We start from the raw sequence: 19,702 nt of genomic DNA on the forward strand, positions 1-19,702 counted from the left end.
GGGAGCCCCTGGCAGCTTAAGGCCAGCAGCAAAACTGAGAAACCACTTCAGTCAGTAGCTTACCTACCTCTTACCTATCTTGGCCGGGGAGCTCTCATGAGCCCTCCGTCTGTTTGAAGGGCCTTCTGCTGCTTCTGCCAACTAATCTGTTTAAAGATGGCAACAGCGACATCAACCCTGGACAGAGCAGACAGCCATGTTCTGCCCAAAAGGGCAGGGATGGCTCCCTGGGTGAGAGCACCTGCTACAGGTGCTGAGTTCGAATCCCCCGCACCTGTGTAAAAAGCCAAGCTTGACAGACTGAAGAGATGGCTGTGTGGTCCAGGGCGCTTGCTGCTTTTGCAGGGACACTCATCCCCTCCCCAGCATGCACGCGGTGACTCAGAGCCTTCTGTGATTCCAGTTCTAGGGCAGCAGATGTCTGCCCCGTGACACTATGTGGCGCACGCCATGCACTCATGCACCTAAAATCAAAGTCAAAATTTCTTTATAAACCCCATCACTGCAGTGAGTGGAGACTGGAGCGTTGCTGGGGCTTCCTGAACATCAGCCTACTTCTTGGTCTCGAGAATAAGGCAGAGAAATGCAGCAGAACACTGGGTACCTTCCTCCAGCCTCTGCACACGAGTATGCCTTACCACACATCACACTCAACACGTGTGCGTGCCTCAACACATACCACACATGCCTCACCACATTGAATTTCTCAACTTTCTCCTGTGATTTTCTTGCATCTTATCCATATGATTCCTCCTGGGTATGGAAGGAGCAGCCACGGGCCCAAAACTCTGACTCCTCCCTCCATAGGAAACGTCTGAGCTCCGTTTCCCACTTAGCCTGTTTTTTTGTTTTGTTTTGTTTTGTTTTTTAATTTTCTCCAGTATACCTTGAGTAGCTGGGATCCCAGGCCTGAGCCACCAGACCCTGTGGATCTGTTGGAAATTGTTTTCCCTTGCCACACTTGATTCAAAGCTTACCTCCCCCCCCCCCCAGGTGTGGGATGGTCGTGGCCATGCAGCCCACTCACTGAACCTGCCCGGCGCTTGCTTGCAGCGGGGAGTTAGGGAGGGTCCTTGCCCAGGGTTCCAACACTGGTGTTCTCCAGGGTGGCCCGCCACTGTGCCCGGCACTCCAGGGGACACCAGGCCATGCAGACCTGCTGCCCCAGCCAGAGAGACCCAGGCCTTCTAGCCGAGCCGCTGTGCCGTTTCAGTCGGAGGTGTCCTCCTCTGTGAGGGAGAGGAGGGGTGGAAATACAGCCAGGCTGTCCTCGGGTCCTTCTGCAGCCCTGAGCCGCTGAGGCACCCTTGCCCCCCACCCCCAGGCCTCTGAGATGGCAGAGGTCACAGCCCCCTCTCACCATACCCCCTCAGAGGGACTCTTCCTTTGAAAATGAACCACATGGGGCTGGTGAGCTGACCCAAAGGCTAAAACTGCTCGCTCTGCAAGCACAAGGACCTGAGTTTGGATCCCAGCACCCATGTAGAAAGAAGCCAGGCAGTAAGGAGGTGGACACCGAAGGGTTCCCGAAGCTCACTGCCAGCCAGACTAGCCAAACTGGTGACGCTCCAGGTTCCAGACTGTGCCTCAAAGAAAAGAAAAGAAAATACAAAAAAAAAAAAAAAAAAGGCAAGATGGATAAGATGGTTCAGCAGATGAGAGTGCTTAGTATCAAGCCGGATGACCTCAGTTTGAACCCTGGGTCCCACGTGGCAGAGGAAAAGAACAGCAAGTTGTCCTCTGATCACACGTGCGCACACACACACACGCACACACACACACACACACACACACCAGCATGTGAATATACACACATGATAAATAAGCACATACAACTTTTTTTAAAAAATAAATAAATAAGGTGGACAGTGGTAGAGGAAGACACCCAACATCACACACACACACACACACACACACACACACACACACACTTCACATTCACACACTCAGAAGAGCCACAGTGGGGTCTGTTGGGTGTCCCTGGCAAACTTCAAAGAAGAGTCTAAAATCTGGGTTTCTCGAATGTCTGGCCACTCTTCAGAAAGGCGAGGTACATGTCAGCCCCCAGTTACTCCTCTGGGCTCCTGTCTGCGGAGCCTAGATGCTCAGCTTCCGTCTGCTCCCCTCACGCGCCTGCAAAGGTGCTGACCCTGTCTGTTTCCATCCTTTCAGACTGTCTCCGATGGAGAGCCACAGGGTGCCCTGACCCCCACCATGACTCACAACGTAAGTACCCTCACCCTGAGAGACTGTTCTCCTGCTCAGCTTTCCTGCCTAGAGTCTAGTCTGTGCAGTACCTGCCTTCACCGGAAGGGGGCGGGGGCGCAGGTACCATTTTAGACCTTTCATTCCTTAGCTGGGAGAGGCCTGTGTCAGCCCCATGAGACCCGAGGCATGAGAGCCGCAGATCCCAGGTGTGGTAGAAGGGAAATCTGCCTTCTTAGCTGCACCATAGCAGGGCCACTGTTGAAGTTGCCATGCCGTCTGTGTGCCAGGTGTGTCCAACTGGCAGCTCAACACAGTTATAAACTTACACTATTATGAGGGGGTTTTTTGTTTGTTTGTTTGTTTACTTGATTGCACATTTTTCAAGCATGAATGTTGTGAGTGATGACATCGTGCCCTGTGTATTATAGATGAACGAACATGACTCTACCCCAGCCCAGCTCTATTTACAGAAATAGGCAGAGTCAGACATGGCTCTGAGGTATAAGCTTTCTGTGGCGTGCTCTGGTTTGCTGAGCCTTGTCAAAACAATATTTGTCACTCGTAAAGAGAAAGGAAGAGGGCCCGGGAAGAGGCGGGGCCTCCTCTGAGCACAGTTGTTGGGGTGGTTCTTTGTAACCTGTTAGACTGGACATGGGACTCCTTCCGCAATGTGTTGGATGGCACCTATAGCTGGGCCCTGTCCAAATAACTGTGCATGTGCTATGTCCAGACTGTCCAGCTGTTTTTCCCGTATCTAGGTTCACCATAGAGCCACACCTGTGCATTAGCTCTGTCCCAAAAGAACTTTGTGTAATGATGAAGATGTTTGCCTGAGCATCTTCCCACACATAACGCATGGCCATTGAAACTGGGGGGGGGGGCGCTAACTTTTTTCTTTATTTTAATTGGTGCAAGTTTAAATTGACATGTAGGATTAGTGCTTATCATTTTGGATACATCAGGTTCAGGCAGAAACATAAACAAAAAACCAGTGTTAGCTGAAGACACAGAGATGTAGGGAAAGACTCTGAAGGTAGTGTTTTGCCTCCCTTTTCTTGTAGTCTTCCAAGTTATGGGGGTGGGGACAGTCCATAGGAGGCAATAAAGTATTGTCTTGCAAGCCTGATGACATGAGTTCAATCCCCAGAGCCCACTTAAGGTAGAAGGAGAAAACCAACTCCAAAGTTGTCCTCTGACCTCCATAATTCACATTCATGTCCCCCACTACACGCACACAGTAATGATAAATACTTTTTTTTTTTTTTTCTAAAAAGAACACTGGATTCAGCCAGGATGCTGGCAGCAGAAGAGGTGTTAGGAAGCAGCGTGGAAGTATCCCACGGGTGGGAGGGTCTAAACTTGGCCATCTGAGGGAAGGAACTTGAGGCTCAAGCTGAGAAGACATGGTTAGATATACTCAACTTCCAAAGGCTCCATCGCAGAGTGGAAGCCCCATTCTAGGTAACTGTGGCCCGGTCTCATTCTCAGGAGGACCTGGACAGACGGTACAACGTGGAGAAAGAGAAGCTGTACAAGATCCGCTTGCTACAGGTGGGTGACTGTAAGGACCAGTGGCGCGCAGGTGTCTGGCTGATGGTCATGTCCTGGTTGAACGGGAGGTCTAGGTGTGTGAGAGCGCCTGTGACCAGGCTCTGCTCACTGCTGCCTTTGTGTCCAGTCATGCCATGACCTGAGGTGCTGCCGACAGCATCACAGATGGCTGTTGCTATCTGGAGTTGAACTTCACCTTGCTTGAAGAGTAGGTATGATTAAGCTTACTCTATATGGGGGGGGGGGTGGATTAGGCTCTGGGGGTTAGAGAGATGGCTAAGAAGTTAAGAGCACTTGCTGCTCTTGCAGAGGACCAGAACTCACATCGGTTGAGTCACAGCCACCTCGAACTCCAGCTCCAGGGAATGGGACAGGCTTTTCTGAACCCCACAGGTACCTACACTCATGTGCACATACCTCCACACAAACACACACAGCTACACGTCATTAAAAAGGAAAATGAACTGGGGTTGCTGAGATGACTCTTTCAGCTGCTCTTTCAGCTGACCCAGGTTCAATTCCCAGCATCCACATGACTGTTCACAACCATCTTTGACTCCAGTTCTGGGGACTCATCTGTCTTTCAGGGGCACTAAGCATGCACATGATACACGGTCATACATATACATGCAGGCTAAACACCCATACACATAAAATGGCAAAAAATATTAAGAAAGAAAGAAAGGAAAAGAAATAAAGATCTTCTGTTTAAAATGCTTCAAATAGACTGTTTCTCCAAAGGCAAGCCTGGCATAGGTCCCCAAGGCAGGGTTCAAGTTCAGGTCTACCTGATAACTGGGGATCTGAGAGAGTGGTGTCACACACAGGGTGTGGAGCATGTAGAGCCTGCTCCTAACCTAACCAGTCAACACTGTAAGCCCATTATGTTGCCAGTGTCTGGCTCATGGGGGTTTAAACCCACGAATGACCCGTGTTGCTTTGGGACACTTCTTTCCTTTGGGAGGGGAAAGCCAAGCTCTGACGAGAATGGCCAGGGGGCTCCAGGGGCCTGTGAGGGGTTATTCCCATCTTCCTGGCTCCTAACTGTTCTGTGAGATAGTTGGTTAAATTCAGAGTAGTCAAATATTTCCTTGATGCAAGGTCACTGTTGTAATTTTCATGTTAGTGTTTTGAGAGGGAGTCTCACAGCTCAAGCTGCCTCAAACTCTGTGTAGCTAGCTATAGCTGGCCTTGAACAGCTGATAATCCTGCCTCCACCCTCCAAGTGCTGGGATTATAGATATGCACCACCATGCATGACTACCTTTCAAATATTTAAAGATGGCTTCTCAGCCTTCAGCAAGACCAAGTGCAAATATTTAAAGATACATAGAATTAATACAATCTGTGCCCTACTTCTGTTTGGAGACCCTGGCTGGCTACTCCCTTCTTATTCAGCCATGCGTCCAGCCCCAGAAACAAGAACTGGGACGACCTGCCCTCTGTGAACTGGTTATTTGGGGACCAAGCTCTCCCCTTATATGCCAAAGTACAAGGCTGTGTATTGTGGGCAATGCCACTTAAACTACTGTTGAGGCGAGGCTGAGGCCAAACTAGACAAGAGAGCTGCAAAGAAGCCAGTAGCTTGCTGAGGGCCTGGCCTAGGTAGAGGCAGCCAGCATGGGAAAGGGAAATGCTACATCTAATGGAATTCAGTGATGACCCCATGAGAGGCGATCAAGTTGATGCTCAGGTGCCTGACTCATAGGTACATACACGTGGAAATCATTGGGAAACGGGCATAGAAGAGAAGGGACTCGCGTGGCAGTATGAAGGAAAGTGTTAGCAATCTCCCAGCTACGTGGGGAGCGGGGTTTGCTGGAGGTCAGGCCCACAGTTTAAAAAGTACTTGCCTCACAAGTGTAAAGACCAGAGGTCAGATCCCTGGAAGCCACGTAAATTCCAGGTGGACGTAGTGACCTATAACAATACCTCGGAGGGAGACAAGGTCCCCAGAGCAAGCCGGCTAGTAAAACTAAGCATGCCTGAGCTCTGGGTGGGATTGAGACTCCCTGCCTCAGTGGGATGATTCCTGCCATCGACTTGAGGTCTTGATGTGCACATGTGTCTATGAGCACAAGCAGCAACATTCATACACCACATGTGAACACAATGCATGCACGCATGAAAAGTGGGGGGGGCCAGTAATCCGCCACGTAGCGTGATTGGCATCAGCTCCAACTCAAAAGAGTTTGGGCGGGGGAACTTGTTCTGCAGTGTGTGGATGTGGATGCTAAGGCTGTGGGCATGTGGGCAAGACCCAAGACTGAACCCCAGTGAGCAAATAAAGCAAGAACAAGGGGCGGGGGGGGGGGGTGAGACGAACCAAGGGCGGTTCCCAGAGACTGCAGACGGCCTCGGTTGCCATGACCAACTTCGGCGTGGTAGTTTTTGCTTCGTCTTACTATATTTTATTTTTTCATGTTTGGTTGTTATTCTGTTCTTTTCTAATGAGAGACGGGCGGGGAGTAGATCCAGGGGGGAAGGGAGGTGGGGAGGAACTGGGAGGAGGTAGAAGGAGAGGAAACGCAAATCAGGATCTAATATATGAGAAAAGAACCCATTTTCAATAAAAGGAACAAACGAGAAAATACCCATGGGAAATGATTGAGGACTGGAGGAGCTGGAAGCTCAGACTTCTTCATTCCCGGTGCCCCGGGAGACTTGTCAAGTGATACTGAAGTCATGTGAGACACAAGATACACTCTCCTAATCGCTGCAGCTAGGGAACCCAAAGTTTGGTCCCACCAAAGTGGCCTCGGTGGAGCTGGAGTGGTGGTGAGGGGTAACTCACTCACCAAAAAGCCCTCCCTTACACAGTGACAGCAAGCTGCAACCCTGAAGGCCCCCCCACCCTGCACCCGACCCCCCCCCAACCCAGCACCATTTACAGACAGATGAGAGGTGGGCGTGTGCTTGACTCCTTTCCTAGGCATCATGGCTACCCAGTCTCCTCGGCCAGCAGGCGTTTGCTGCTTCCTTGAGGAGGGGCCTAGTGAATCTTTTAACACCAGTTTCAGCTTTCTCAGAGTGTGGAGTTTACTTCCCGAGTCTCCTGAGCCCCCCTACCCCGAGACATGTCCCGAGTGGGAGGAAGTTCCAGTTTAACGTGTGTCGAGGGGAGAGAGGCCCAGGGACTGTGGCTTGAAGGAGGGGGGCACTAAGCATCCCTGGCTGCCAGGGCAATAGGAAAAGAGAAAGAAACTGTAGCTCAGGGCAAGAGTTTTTCAAGTGAAGGACTTGAGCAGACTTAAATGTTGAACAGTGTATCCAGAGGTACCCACACATGGAGAACATTCTAGAAATAAAGGCACAATAAAAAGGTGGCACCTGTGCTGGTATGAGATGGCTCCTAGGGCAAAGATGCTTGCCACCCAGATCGATGACGTGTAGACTGTGTAGGGGTGTGGGGATGGCGTCATTGTCGCCTATTAAAGAGTTAGAAGGCAGGAAAGAAGTTACTGGGAATCCTGGGGAGTCCAACAGAGCCATCGTACAGCGCTAGGGAAACTGGGATTTCCTCATGGGGTTCTTGGTTCCATTAGTAAAAGAATTAAGAACCCACTCAAGCAGAACCTCAAGGGCAATTTATTAATTAGAGTTTAAAAGGAAAACCCGAAGGCAGGCAGACTGAATCTTAGAGCTGCCTGGAAGGAGAATGAAGCTAAACATGGGAGTCAGTGACGCCGAAGGAATGGGGGCTTTAGAAGAAGGGAAATGGCCACTTGAATTGGCCATTTTAAAAGTAGAGTGAGTTAGGCTCTTGCCGGCGTAAGAAAGAAAAAAGAATAGTTAACGCCCTTCTGAGTCTGGACTCAGAAAGGCAAGCAGGCAGGCGGACCCAGCCAAGCTTGGTGGTGGCTCGTAGGGACTGCACCAGGGAGCAGGAATTCTGGAAAGGAAAATTATCACAGTCTCCTGGACTGGTCCCTGCCCTGTCCCTCTGGACTAAACACTTAAGGGAGGAGACGAGGGCATGTCTCCCCCTAGAGGTGGATTCTGTCCTTTACACCCTGAGCTCAATCCCCAGGAACCCATTGTGGAAGGAGAGAACATGCACAATAAATAAGCAAACAAACAAACAAACAAACAAACGTGTTTTTTAAAAATTTGAAGATTGAATGGTTGTACCCAATATTCCTGGGGAAAATAGAGGTCAAGCTCAGCACTTACAAGGAGCATCGCCTTATTCTGCGCCCCTCTGCCCAGAGATACATAGACTGGACTTAAGATTTGGTTACTGAAGCGGGTGTCCTGCCTAGAGGCTGCGTTTCCTTGGAAATTAGATGTCCATCCCTGCTGCTGAGACAGGCAGGCCAGAGGACTGGCAGGGCCATGGAGAGGAGAGACGAGGGCTCTGGAGAACGGTGCTGTACACCTGATAAGACGGTCTGCCTGGGAAAGGGCCTGAGGGCTCAGTTAGGGGCCTCCAAGTAGGCTGAGGGATTGGGAAATGCGTGTTAGGGAGGCCACAGATGGCACCTGTCACCTGGGACCCCCCTTTCACTGCCCTCAGATGAGCCACCCTGACTCTTTCTGTGGTCCTGGTCTGCAGCCCCCACCCCGTATGTCCGAAAATAGGACAGCCAGTCACAGTCCCGCGTGAGGACCCCAAGCCAGTAGCCAAATGTGTGTCTGTGTGGCTGGCTGGGCACGTGGGGTGCAGGCAAACACAGAAACCCTTTCCCTGTCTCTTTACATTTAGGCACGAAGAAACCGAGAAATAGCGATTTTGCACCGCAAGATTGACGAAGTGCCCAGTCGAGCTGAGCTGATACAGTATCAGAAGCGCTTTATTGAACTCTACCGTCAGAGTAGGTGCATTGATCAGACACGGGCTCTTGGGCCTCGGGAGGGGCGGGAGGCAAGGGGCTCCATCCACTTTAGTGTGGCCAGAGCACAGTGCATAAATGCCACCTTGCAAGGAGCCTTGCCTCATCATCGGGCCTGCTGAACAGGTCTGGGAGCTGTCCTGAGGTCTGACTGTCCGCCCTGTAGATGTGCTCGCTCATGTATGCACAGAGACAAAGGCCTTCATGGTGTGCATGAGTCCCTGTCACGTGTTGGCATGCTTTGGTCGACTGATGCTCTTGCACCAAAATGCGATTCTCTTTTGCAGTCTCTGCGGTGCACAAGGAAACCAAGCAATTCTTCACTTTGTACAATACCCTGGACGACAGAAAAGTTTACCTGGAGAAGGAAGTAAGGGCCTTTGTTTGATTATTCGTTGCATTTTTTAATTACGTGTTAAAATTTATTGCAGGGGCGTGGCGCACATGTGGGCTTCAGAGGACAGCTTGTAGCAGTCAGTCCTCTCCTCACACCACGTGGGCTCCAGGAATAGAGCTCAGGTCGTCAGGGTTGGCAGCGGGCACCTTTACACTAAGCCATCAGGCTGGCCTGAGTAAGAGCCTGTATGGAACCAGATAACTCCGATGAGCATAGACGCTCCAGAAGATTCAGATGGACCTGCAGCCTACAGGCGCTTAGTATAAGTAGAGACTCTCTTCCTGGGCCAAGTGCCGAGGTCTGTCACCTCGAAGCAGGGGATTGCCTGGAAGTTCACTGCAGCGAAGTAGTGAAGTAAAGCTGGCGTTCTCCTGTTCTCTGATAGCATGTGAGAAACACCATCATGAGGGACTCAGAAGATGGCTTAATCCATAAAGTGCTTGCCTGCCAAACATGAGGTCCTGAGTTCAGTCCCAAGAACCCGCATTAAAACAAAACAAAACAAAAAACAAAAACAAAAAAGCTAGTGTGGTAATAAGTTGGTAATCTCAGCACTGGGAAGGCAGAGACAGGGCGCTGGGGATCACTGTCCCGCTCCGTCCTAGCCTTCTTGGTAAGCAACAGGCCAGTGAGGGACCCTGATTTAAAAAGCAGAGTGGTATCACCAGGAATGGCAGATGAGGTTGTCTTCTGGTCTCCACATGCAAGTGTGCATAGAAATACAAAAACACACGAGAAAACAACAACAAAACCCACACTTTTCCCAAAGAATTAAGGGCAAGAATGTCATTCCTGTGTTGTGTGTCATGAGTCTGAAGTCCAGGTATGACCCCTTAGGGATGAGCCAGCAGGTTAAACAGCGCCCGGCCAGGGAGACCCAGACAGAGCTCTTCCCGGCAAGCCTCACGGGGGCCGATGGTGGGTCCAGATGTGACAGCAGAGACAGTTTCCATGGTAACAGGACCATGAAGGCTATGTTTTATCAGAAGCTCTCCGGGCCGCTTAGTGGCTGGCCATGTTGGCTGACTTGGGGGTGGGGTGGCGGAAGGCGGGCAGTATCGTCTCCGCTCAGCACCGCTGACCCATCCTGGGCTGATAGCCTCAAAATAAAGAGTGATATTTGGGAAGACAAAAAATGACTTGTGCTGGCAGTTTGCCCCCAGAGCCCTGCCTGCTAGAGTCCTCTCAGCCGGCAACCGGGTCCTTGAAAGGGCTGTGATCGTGCATCCCAGGGACAAGTTTTCTTTAAGTGGATAGAGATGGATTCCCAGGGGAAAACGACGCAGGCAAGAACATGTTGCTCTTCTTCTCTCGTGTTACTTGGACCTACTTGGCGGCTACCGCATTCCTCTGGGTGGCATTACCCCAGCCATGTCACTGCCTTTTACTTACGTGGTTCTTTTTCACTCTCTCCACCGCCCCCCCCCCCCAGATCAGCCTGCTTAACTCAATTCACGAGAACTTTTCACAGTAAGTACCACGTACCCTGCCTCCCCTGCTGTCTGGCCGCCAGCCTCACCCCCCCCCACCCCGCCCCCACCCTCCGATCTTGCTGTGGCGTGCCTGAGAACTGGGTGGCGAGACTTGCCTGGCGCTGGGACGTGAAACTGTTACTCTTCCTGCTGCACTCAGGGCAGGCATGCCTTAATGGAAGGTTCTGCAAGCTAAAATGCCGTGGGTGAAGAGTCTGCCTTGCACCAGGACCTGGGTTCCATCCTAAGACAGGAAATCAAGTGTAGTATCATGATTGTAATCCCACAGCTGAGGGGGTGGAGAGAGGCAGTTCCTGGGCTTCCGTGTCCAGCCAGCCTAGCCTATCCAGTGAATGCCAGGCCATTGAGATAGGCAAGGTGGGCGGACCGTGAGGAGGGATGCCTGAAGGGTGTGGTCTGTAGATTAACATACATCCTCTAAAGTGGGGATTTAGCTCAGCGGAGGTGTGCTGGTACAGAGTATGCAGCCCTGGGCTCAGTTCCCAGCACTACATGACCTGGGACTTCTTAGTGCACACCTGTAATCCCAGCGCCTGGAAGGGAAGATAGGAGAATCGAGACTTTAAGATCGTTCTTGCCTACAAAGTGTGTTCAAGGCCAACCTGGGCTGCAGGAGATTCTGTCCCAGTAAATAAAATAAATAGCGAGGGCATCTCTATAAATCATATAGCAAGGCCACTAGGTTGCACCAGCTCTGGAGTGTGTTCAGGGTGAGCTAGCCACCCGCCCTCCTGATTCCCCAAGGATTGCTCCCAGAATAGCACGTTTCCTTTTTCTATCGCAAGCCTCTGTGGGCCCCTGGCAGTAGACCAGAAACATTTTAAGACCAAGTTCCTCCAGAATCAGGGGTTTCTACATCTTTTCTCATTTAAACACAGCGGAGCTAGGGCATTCTCCACCAAGTCTGAACCTTAGGACCCATGGCATACAAGGGAAAGAAATAAAAAAAAAAAAAAAAAAAAAAAACCAGCAGCCAGTTTCCTGGGAGGTGCGGGTGTGGCACCTGCCTTTGGGTCCTGTCGCCCTTCACAGACAGTGTTGCTGTCTCCCTGATAACCACGACACCTCTGCTCTGACAGCCCACTCCCTGGGAGAACCCCCAGTGCTGTGAGCCCTGAGCCCCGATGTTCTCTGACCCTTCTGGCCCCCATCCCTCTGCAGGGCTGGGTATGGGGAGAGAGAGAGGAATAGCAGGCACACCGGGAAGGTCTCCCCCCACATCCCACATGCTGCCTCCAGCACAGTTTTAGGCTGCCCAGTTCAGATCTATGAATACTCAGAACATGCCCTCCCCCCCCCCCCCCCAGTTCCAGGGGACATCTTCCTGCCCTCAGAGTCCTAAAAACAGAACGGAATTCACTTCTTAAGCAGAACATGCCGTGATTCGTGGCGGCATTTTATGTTGAGAAAATACAGATTGGTTAAAAGTTGAAAGGAAAAGGCGCCCCCCCTCCCCAAAGTTGCCTGTGTGCATCCTGCTGCTGAAAGAGGCGGGGCATACCTGTCTATGTAGACTTAAGGATGGCATAGTCTTCCTCAGAATCCATCTCCATCTGGCTCCTCCTGCAGTCTGTTGCCATGGGAACATAGGGAGAATGGGAAACAAGACTCCCATTCGGTTATTAGATCAAGGGTTTGGACCACTGACTGCCTGCTGTTCTCGGTGGCCCTCTGGATCCACTGTACCCTGCAAAGACTTAGTTGACTGTTGGGGCACATTGGAGGTACAGGGCTGACTCCTTGGCGTCTCCCACAGCCTTCCTAACAGTCCCATGTGCTGAACTTACCTCTGCTGTCCTGTCTTTCAGAGCCATGGCCTCCCCTGCTTCCCGGGACCAGTTTTTAAGGCAGATGGAACAAATCGTCGAAGGCATTAAACAAAACAGGATGAAGGTCAGCTAGCTTACTCTACAGCACCGCAGCCTCGGTGTGGTGAGGAGGTCCTAGGCCTGGGGTCTCCATCCTGACTGCACCCTCCCACCAGACATAAGACTCTGCGGGGTTAGGCCTCCACACCGCCATTAGCCATAGCTTCCAGGCACTGTGCCGCTCCCCCCATACACTGCATTGAATAAGAGGCCCTACCCTCTCCCCTGCTTCACAGATAAAGCCTGCCCTTCCCTAGCAGCCATCTCATCCAGCCACCTCCTCCCGGTGATTTATCTCATGACGTTTCACCCCGAAACCTACTCCTTCCACATGAAGGAAGCAGGACGTGGTGTCCTTCCACATGAAGGAAGCAGGACGTGGTGTCCTTCCACATGAAGGAAGCAGGACGTGGTGTCCTTCCACATGAAGGAAGCAGGACGTGGTGGCATGCGTTGATGGTTCTGATACTGGGGGGAGGTGGCAGAGGATCCCTGGCGCTCACTGGCCAGCCCTCCAAGCCGACTTAGCCAGTCCTAGGCCAGGTAGAGACCTGTGTCAAAAATCAAAGCGAGGGCATTACAGCCAAGCCTGTTCCCCTGCTCTGTGCACGCACACGCATGCACGTAGATGCTTGCACAGATACACACGCAAGCGTGAGCACACACCATCACTGCTTTGTGCAGGCAGCACCTGCTCCGTCCATGAAGTCTACCTACAGACAACACCGCTGAGTTGCCCCTGCTCAGAGCATCCCCCACCCCAGCCTTCTGCATCACAGAGTCCGCGTGCCCTCACCGTCCCACCCCATTCCGTTTCCCCCTGCACTGATGCTGCTGAGGTCTGTAATGGGCGTTCCTTTGTTAGCCGCTTGCTTGCTTGCTTGGTTTTGACACGGTGCCAGTGAGAGCAAAGACTCTGCTTGCTCACTGCTACCTTTAGGCTCTCTGAAGGTGACCCATTACTGTTTAGCCATCGATAAAGGAACTGAGTTTCTAGTCCCTAGAACTCTGAGACGATGTCAGGTGTAGTGCTGTTAGTGTATACTTGTATTCCTGGAGCTGGGGCCTGAAGACAGGAGCATCCCTGGGGCCTGACGGGGTACTTGGCAAGTTTCAGGCCGGTGACAGTCCCCGTCTCTCAAACAAGGTGGGACCAACTAGGTGGCTTAACTCGGTGTAGACACATGATGGAATGAGTGACAAGTTGTCCCCCAAGCTCCCCTTGCAACCTCCTCCAGCCTTTGGCTATCTTGGAAAACTTCTTTAAGTCAGCATCTAGTGTCTGTGTATAAGATCTGAATCCTGCAAACAAGCTATAACGTAGTCGAGGTAACTGCAGATAGCTTATCCTTTGCCACGGTTACGAGAAAACAGCGGTGGGCTGTTTTATTATAAATACACCGTTACATACATCAGGCTTGCTCACCTACAACACAGGTGACATTCTGTGCCAGATATCACGGCCCCGAGCCTGTAGGGTCGCTAGCAGCTTCTCCTTGCCAGTGGTGCCAGCAACGCCGTCCTTGCGATGGTGACCCCCAGCACCTTCGCAGACACTCACTCACAAACGCCCTCTAGAGACAAAGTAGCCCCCAGTGGAGAATACCTCCAGAACACATTTACTGTGCCACGGCCACTGAGCCACCGCACAGACCATAGAGCGTGCAGATGCTATCTGTCATTCAAGGAAACAGGCCATCCTGGAAGAAGCAGATAGTAATGTTAACCAAGGCTGGCTGCCCGCTGCGGTCGCTGTCAGGGTGCCCATTCATTCACGCGCCAACATGTTTCCGGCAGATGGAAAAGAAGAAGCAGGAGAACAAGATGAGAAGGGACCAGCTGAACGATCAGTACCTGGGGCTTCTGGAGAAGCGACGGCTCTACTTCAAGACTGTGAAAGAGTTCAAAGAGGTGAGAGGGCGCGGGCCGGACAGATGGCAGCCAAGGCTGGCTGGAAGTGGGCTCTGTCGGTGAGGGGCTTGCAGTGAAAATGGGAGTACATGAGTTCGTTCCCCAGGACCCACAGGGAGGAAACACACACACACACACACACACACACACACACACACACACACACAGGTATGGCGCCCACTTGTAGCCCCAGAGCTGGAGAACAGGAGGCAGGAGGACCTCTGGGGCCTGCAGGCCGGCCAGCCTAGCCTACTCCATGAGTTTCGGGCCGACGAGACACCCTGTCTCAGAAAACTAAGGTAGAGCCAGCAAGATAGCTTAGTGAGTAAAGGTGTTGTCTACCAAGCTTGATGACTTAGCTTCAGTACCCGGTACCCAGTACCCACAAAGTGGGAGGAGACAAACCTGCCCTGTGATCTTTGTGGCAGGCACACAAGTGCACACAAAATAAACAAATAGAAAATACAGCCGGGCAGTGGTGGCGCACGCCTTTAATCCCAGCACTCGGAAGGAAGGCAGAGGCAGGGGGATCGCTGAGTTCGAGGCCAGCCTGGTCTACAGAGCTAGTTCAAGGATAGCCTCTAAAGCAATACAGAGAAACCCAGTCTTGAAAAATCAAAAAAAGAAAGAAAATACAATTTTAAAAAGAAGGTAGACAGTGCCTGAAGAGCAGCAGCTAAGCCTGACCTCTGACTTCCACAGGCTCATGTACACGTGTGTGCAAGCACACACACCCACATACACACATGAACAAAAAGAAAAGAAAACGTTCCATACCAATGATGTTCTTGATTATTTTCAAGGATTATTCTGTCCCCTCTTCCACCTTCTTCTCTACCTGGCCTACCCTCTGTTTTACAAGAAAACTCTGGCAGCCACACGCTGCCTCTGGCATAAATCAGGTTGTAAAACAGATATGGTCTCTGTCCTCATGGGGCTTCACTGTGTTGAAGGATACAGATGAGAAGCTAAGAAAGAAATGATATTAATAGTCGCAAACTTTCCCATGCACAGAGACAAATGCAGATTTGCAGACGGGCATACTCTACGGGCTGATCAGGGCTCAGCTGTGGGGAGAGAAGGGCGCTTGAGCGAACAGCCAAGGTCCTGAGGCACAGGAAGAGCCCAGCGACTGATGTGGATGGAGTACTTATGTGATGTACATATGTGTGTAAGAACACACATGCATGTCCATGCAGACACCAGAGGAGGATATTAGATGTCTGCTCTATTGTCCTGCTATATTCTCTTGAGACAAGATCTCTCGCTGGGTCTAGAGCTAGCCTGGCAGCCAGGAAGTCCCAGCAGTCCTCTGTCTCCATCCCCACAGCACCGGGGTTACAGGCATGCTCAGTAGTGTCCATCTTTTTGTGCAGGTGATGGGGATTCAGACTCTGTCCTCAGCAGGCACACTTATGCACTGAGCCACCTCCCCAACCCCTCAGCTCCCTTTTGGTCAAAGCCGTGAGGAAGCTTTGGGGAGGACCTGGGGTTGTTGGGGGTTTGCTAACCAAAGAGTCTTGAACTGTCAAGTGAACAGGTCTAGAATTTGGCAGAAGGGTAAGTGGTTTCTCAGGACACTGGACAGCATCTGCAGGGGACGGGACCAGTGGCATCTGTCAGTGATGGCACGCCAAAGTGTTTAGTCATAGCCCTTATACATCTCATGGTGGGAGAAGGAAGTCCCCTCATGAACAGCTCTCGTCACATCGCCTGTGCACTTGTTTCTTAAGGCTGAGGATGCTCGGCATCTTTGCTGTTAGAACCCCTCAGTGTTTCACCTGCTGGGTCTACACTAGGGCTACCTTGCTCACCTCGTGGGGTACAGTCCCCCAGGCCCCTTCTCTCACCTCCCCAAGCAGACTGGAAGATACCTGTCCGCTTTCTGCTTCTGCCCCTTGGAGATTGTAGAAAGCTCTGTCTGTAGGAATGGCAGTGCCTGGTTTCCCACCTTCAGTCCAGAGGCTTCATCACATCTGTCTCGGCACAAGTTAGTAGGTCACCAGGGAGTGGCGCTATCCTGGTGGCTTCATGCCAGGAGACTGACTTGTCAGAAAATGGCCACTAAGGGGCAAGAGATGTAGGTCAGTTTGTAGCGTGCTTGCTTGGCAGTTGAGAACACGGCTGTCATTCTAGTACCCAGGAGGTGGAGGCAGGAGCATCATGTTTGGCTTCATAGCCAGTTCAAGACCAACCTAGGCTGAGTCTCTGCCTCAAAGTGTGGTGGGCCAGGGAAGGGCAGTTACTGGGACTGGGGCAACGGTCAGGGCGTCTTCGGAGGCCCCACGTGAGTCCCAGTGACTAACAGCCATTGCTTCTCTCTTGCTCTGCTTCCAGGAGGGCCGAAAGAATGAGCTATTGCTGTCCAAGATCAAAGCCAAGGCCTCCTGAACATCCATCTCCATCTCTGTATGTTGCTGATATTTTTTTAATGGCATGTGTAGACTGCAGGATCCTGAAACGGTTCTGAAAGTGATGGCAGAGAGATGCAGGAAGATTCATTTCAACTCTCTGAATGGATGTTTGCTCTCTCCCATTTGTTTCATTTCATCTCTCCTGGCTGCAGCCGGGGGGGACTCAGATAGAGTGACGCCGTGGCTTGGCTGACACCTAGAGCCCCTATGAAGAAACGTGGGCGGTGCTCATTCACTCTGTCCATTCAGCTTTTTTTCTCCAGAAACACTGCATTTATGAAGGTACCTGGATTTGTACGGGCCCTGAGAATAAAGAGCATTATGGTCAGCAAGTATTAATTGAGCAATGCTGAAAAATGAGCCCTGAGGTAAATGTAGCAGAATGCAGAACATTGCCCCTTCTCCTCTGGCAGGGCCCAGAGAGCAGATACAACCCACTTGACCCCTGAAGCTTGTCCCTTGTAGTGTTTCAGAAGGCTGCTGGGTGAGCAGGCAGCCCATTCATGCTGCTGGCTTTGGCTACGCACCTGCCGTTGTGCCTTTGTTCCGGCTTCTCACAGTGCATACAGACCATTGGCTGGGCTGGCATGCAGAGCAATTAGCCCACAGGGGTTGATAGAAGCAATGAGGTTTGGCTTTACAGGAGTCCGCCTGTCTGTGTGGAGAAGACTGATACAAAGTGACTGTGGTGGGTTTTGGAAACAGGGAACCCTCCATCTGGAGCCATGCTTCGCAAGTGTTTCCTTCGGTGTAGCTGTAGGTGTGTCCAGGCCTTGGGCTGCACGTGGTCAAGGGTAGCTGTCAGGGTAGCTCGGTGGCATCCCTTTAATCCTGCACACCACCCAGGTTCAGGTGATGCAAATGCGCCTTCAATAAGAGTTGGAAGTTTCCTATATGCATGGGCCCATGTTCTTGCACTGCAGATGTCAGAGTCTAAGGATACTGTCTGGTACTGTCGGGACAGACATGGGGACAGACACCAGGTGCTGAACATGGAGGAAAAGCACGTTTGTGCATGGAGCACGAGGACTCCGTGAAGGAAACGGTACTGGGCTAGATCTAAAAGGAACAGGATGTTGGCTGAGATGGGAGGGAGGGCCTTTAATAGCTTTGGTTTTAGACTCTGGAAATGAACAGACCAAAGCAATTGCAGAGTGCTCCCCCGAGCCGTCAGGAACCTAGCAACTGGGCCGTGCTCAGTAAACCCCAGGGTGAGGGTTGTGCTCCATTCTGCATAAATTTGGCACACACGTGACCTAAGCAGCAGGTTGGGGCCATTTGACAGGAGCATAACTATGTGAGGCAGGTGGGGTGTTGGGCGGCCACAGAAGCAACGTTCATTTTTTCTTTCCTAATGTATGTGATTAAGAGGCATGAGTCATACAGACTTAGAGGAAAGGTGCTGGGCCCAGCTGACAGAGTGCTTGAGAGGTTCCATCCCTACCATCACATAAGCCAGAAATGGCAGGGCACGCTTGTGATCCTAGCTCTCAGGAAGTGGAGTCAGGAGGACCAGGAGATCAAGGTTATCCTAGGCCAAGCAGCAACGTGGAAAGCAGCCTGGGCTACATACGGCTGTCTGCCATGCAGGCTTAACAGCATCGTCAGTTCCTGGACCAGGGTCACTGAGCCGTGATGAGCTGGGTAGGAACAGCAGCACCTAAAGCATCACTCCCCTGTGCCACACGCTTCCTAGTGAGCTCTGTGTGCACCTCCGCCTCCGCAGGGACCTGCGCGGTCACTGCACTAAATCCTTGTAAGATAATGATGATGCTAATAAAAATGAGAGTAGTGCTCTGAAGGGGGAGACAGCATCTTGACCGTGTTAGAACTACTATAGTTCCGGGGAGAGGACCATCTGTCTGTCTTATCCTGAGAAGAAGCCCGTTCACGAGGAGCCCTGGCCAGTGTCAGTAGGTGTAGGGATGTGGGGGGCAGGTGATGGTCAAGATTTCTGGAGTGCACTATGTCTGGGAGAGGTGTGGAGTAACTGATCTCAAACAACCAGAATTGGCTCTGGAAATGGAAACCTTTATTTGGTATTGTTTCTAGGGAGTTACTTTTGGTATGGTTGGAAGCATGTTCAACCACAGGCTGCCTGTAGCCAAGGACAGCCGTGAATGTGACCCAACACAAAACTGTAATTTAAAACACTGAGGTCCTTTCTTTTCCCTCTCTCTCTGTGTCTCTGTCCCCCCCCCCAAACTCTATTATGTGTCCTATGTGTACTTTGTGTAGATGACAGTATCACGTTATACTATTGAAAGGTTGGTCACTCCCAGTAGAGAGAAATTAGTAGATACCTCGTCCTATTTTTTTTAACCCACAAGGTTTAATATAGATGGTGAGAGGTTCAGGTTGCTAGTTCTACAGTACCAGGTATGAACTCCCTCCTGAGGAGCAGGCCACAGATCTGAACAAAATACGGTTGGTTACCTCCATAACAGTCATGCCACTATTATACCAATGCTCTTCTCTTGCCTGGCTGGTTGGTCTTATAGCATGCAAGTTCATAGCTAGGGAAGACTGTTGATGACACGCTCCCCAGCAGCCAACACCTGTCACTGTGAAAGCTAGCCACCAGGGAGGAAGCTTCTAGCTCAGAACCATCTTGATTTCTCTGTGACCTACATTCTAAAGTAGTAGTGTCTAGTTCTAGAACAATCTCGCCTTGTGGTCAACCATGAGCAATGGCTAACCTGTATTGTTTTGGAGCCTTCTGGGTTGGCTGGGTTGGTCGAACAACTCTTTGAATTATGCTACAGAAGCCAGCACTGAGAATCTGACATTTGCTTCCGACATCCTGAAACGTAAGACAGCACCTTTGTGGGTAATTCCCAGCATGAAGTAGACAGAGGAGATTCCCCCGGGGACCCTGGTTATTACAGAATCTACCTGGAGACTGGAGAAAGGGAGGGGCCTACCAGAGCAGTGTCCTCTGTGCCCAGATGTGGTGTAGCATTCTCTCTGAGCCTACTGGCTTTTTACCAGAGTCGTAAAACAGTGGAGAAACATCTGTAAGTGACTT

The 19,702-nt window shown here is 51.3% G+C and overlaps 1 protein-coding gene across 2 annotated transcripts in view; it reads left to right on the plus strand.

Moving 5' to 3' along the window:
• The window catches only part of Ccdc93 (coiled-coil domain containing 93), a 62,826-nt gene extending 45,817 nt beyond the window's left edge, over positions 1-17,009 (plus strand). For both annotated transcript variants that reach the window (XM_051204142.1, XM_051204143.1), the window contains 8 exons: positions 2,173-2,226; positions 3,697-3,759; positions 8,465-8,573; positions 8,879-8,961; positions 10,421-10,458; positions 12,290-12,374; positions 14,147-14,260; positions 16,598-17,009. In XM_051204142.1, the coding sequence (XP_051060099.1) occupies positions 2,173-2,226; positions 3,697-3,759; positions 8,465-8,573; positions 8,879-8,961; positions 10,421-10,458; positions 12,290-12,374; positions 14,147-14,260; positions 16,598-16,651 (600 nt within the window). In that variant the 3' untranslated portion in view covers positions 16,652-17,009. The remainder of the gene's footprint in view (positions 1-2,172; positions 2,227-3,696; positions 3,760-8,464; positions 8,574-8,878; positions 8,962-10,420; positions 10,459-12,289; positions 12,375-14,146; positions 14,261-16,597) is intronic.
• Positions 17,010-19,702: the final 2,693 nt, after the last annotated feature.

This window comes from Phodopus roborovskii, unplaced genomic scaffold (assembly GCF_943737965.1).
Source record: "Phodopus roborovskii unplaced genomic scaffold, PHOROB, whole genome shotgun sequence".
Taxonomy (NCBI): Eukaryota; Metazoa; Chordata; class Mammalia; order Rodentia; family Cricetidae; genus Phodopus; species Phodopus roborovskii.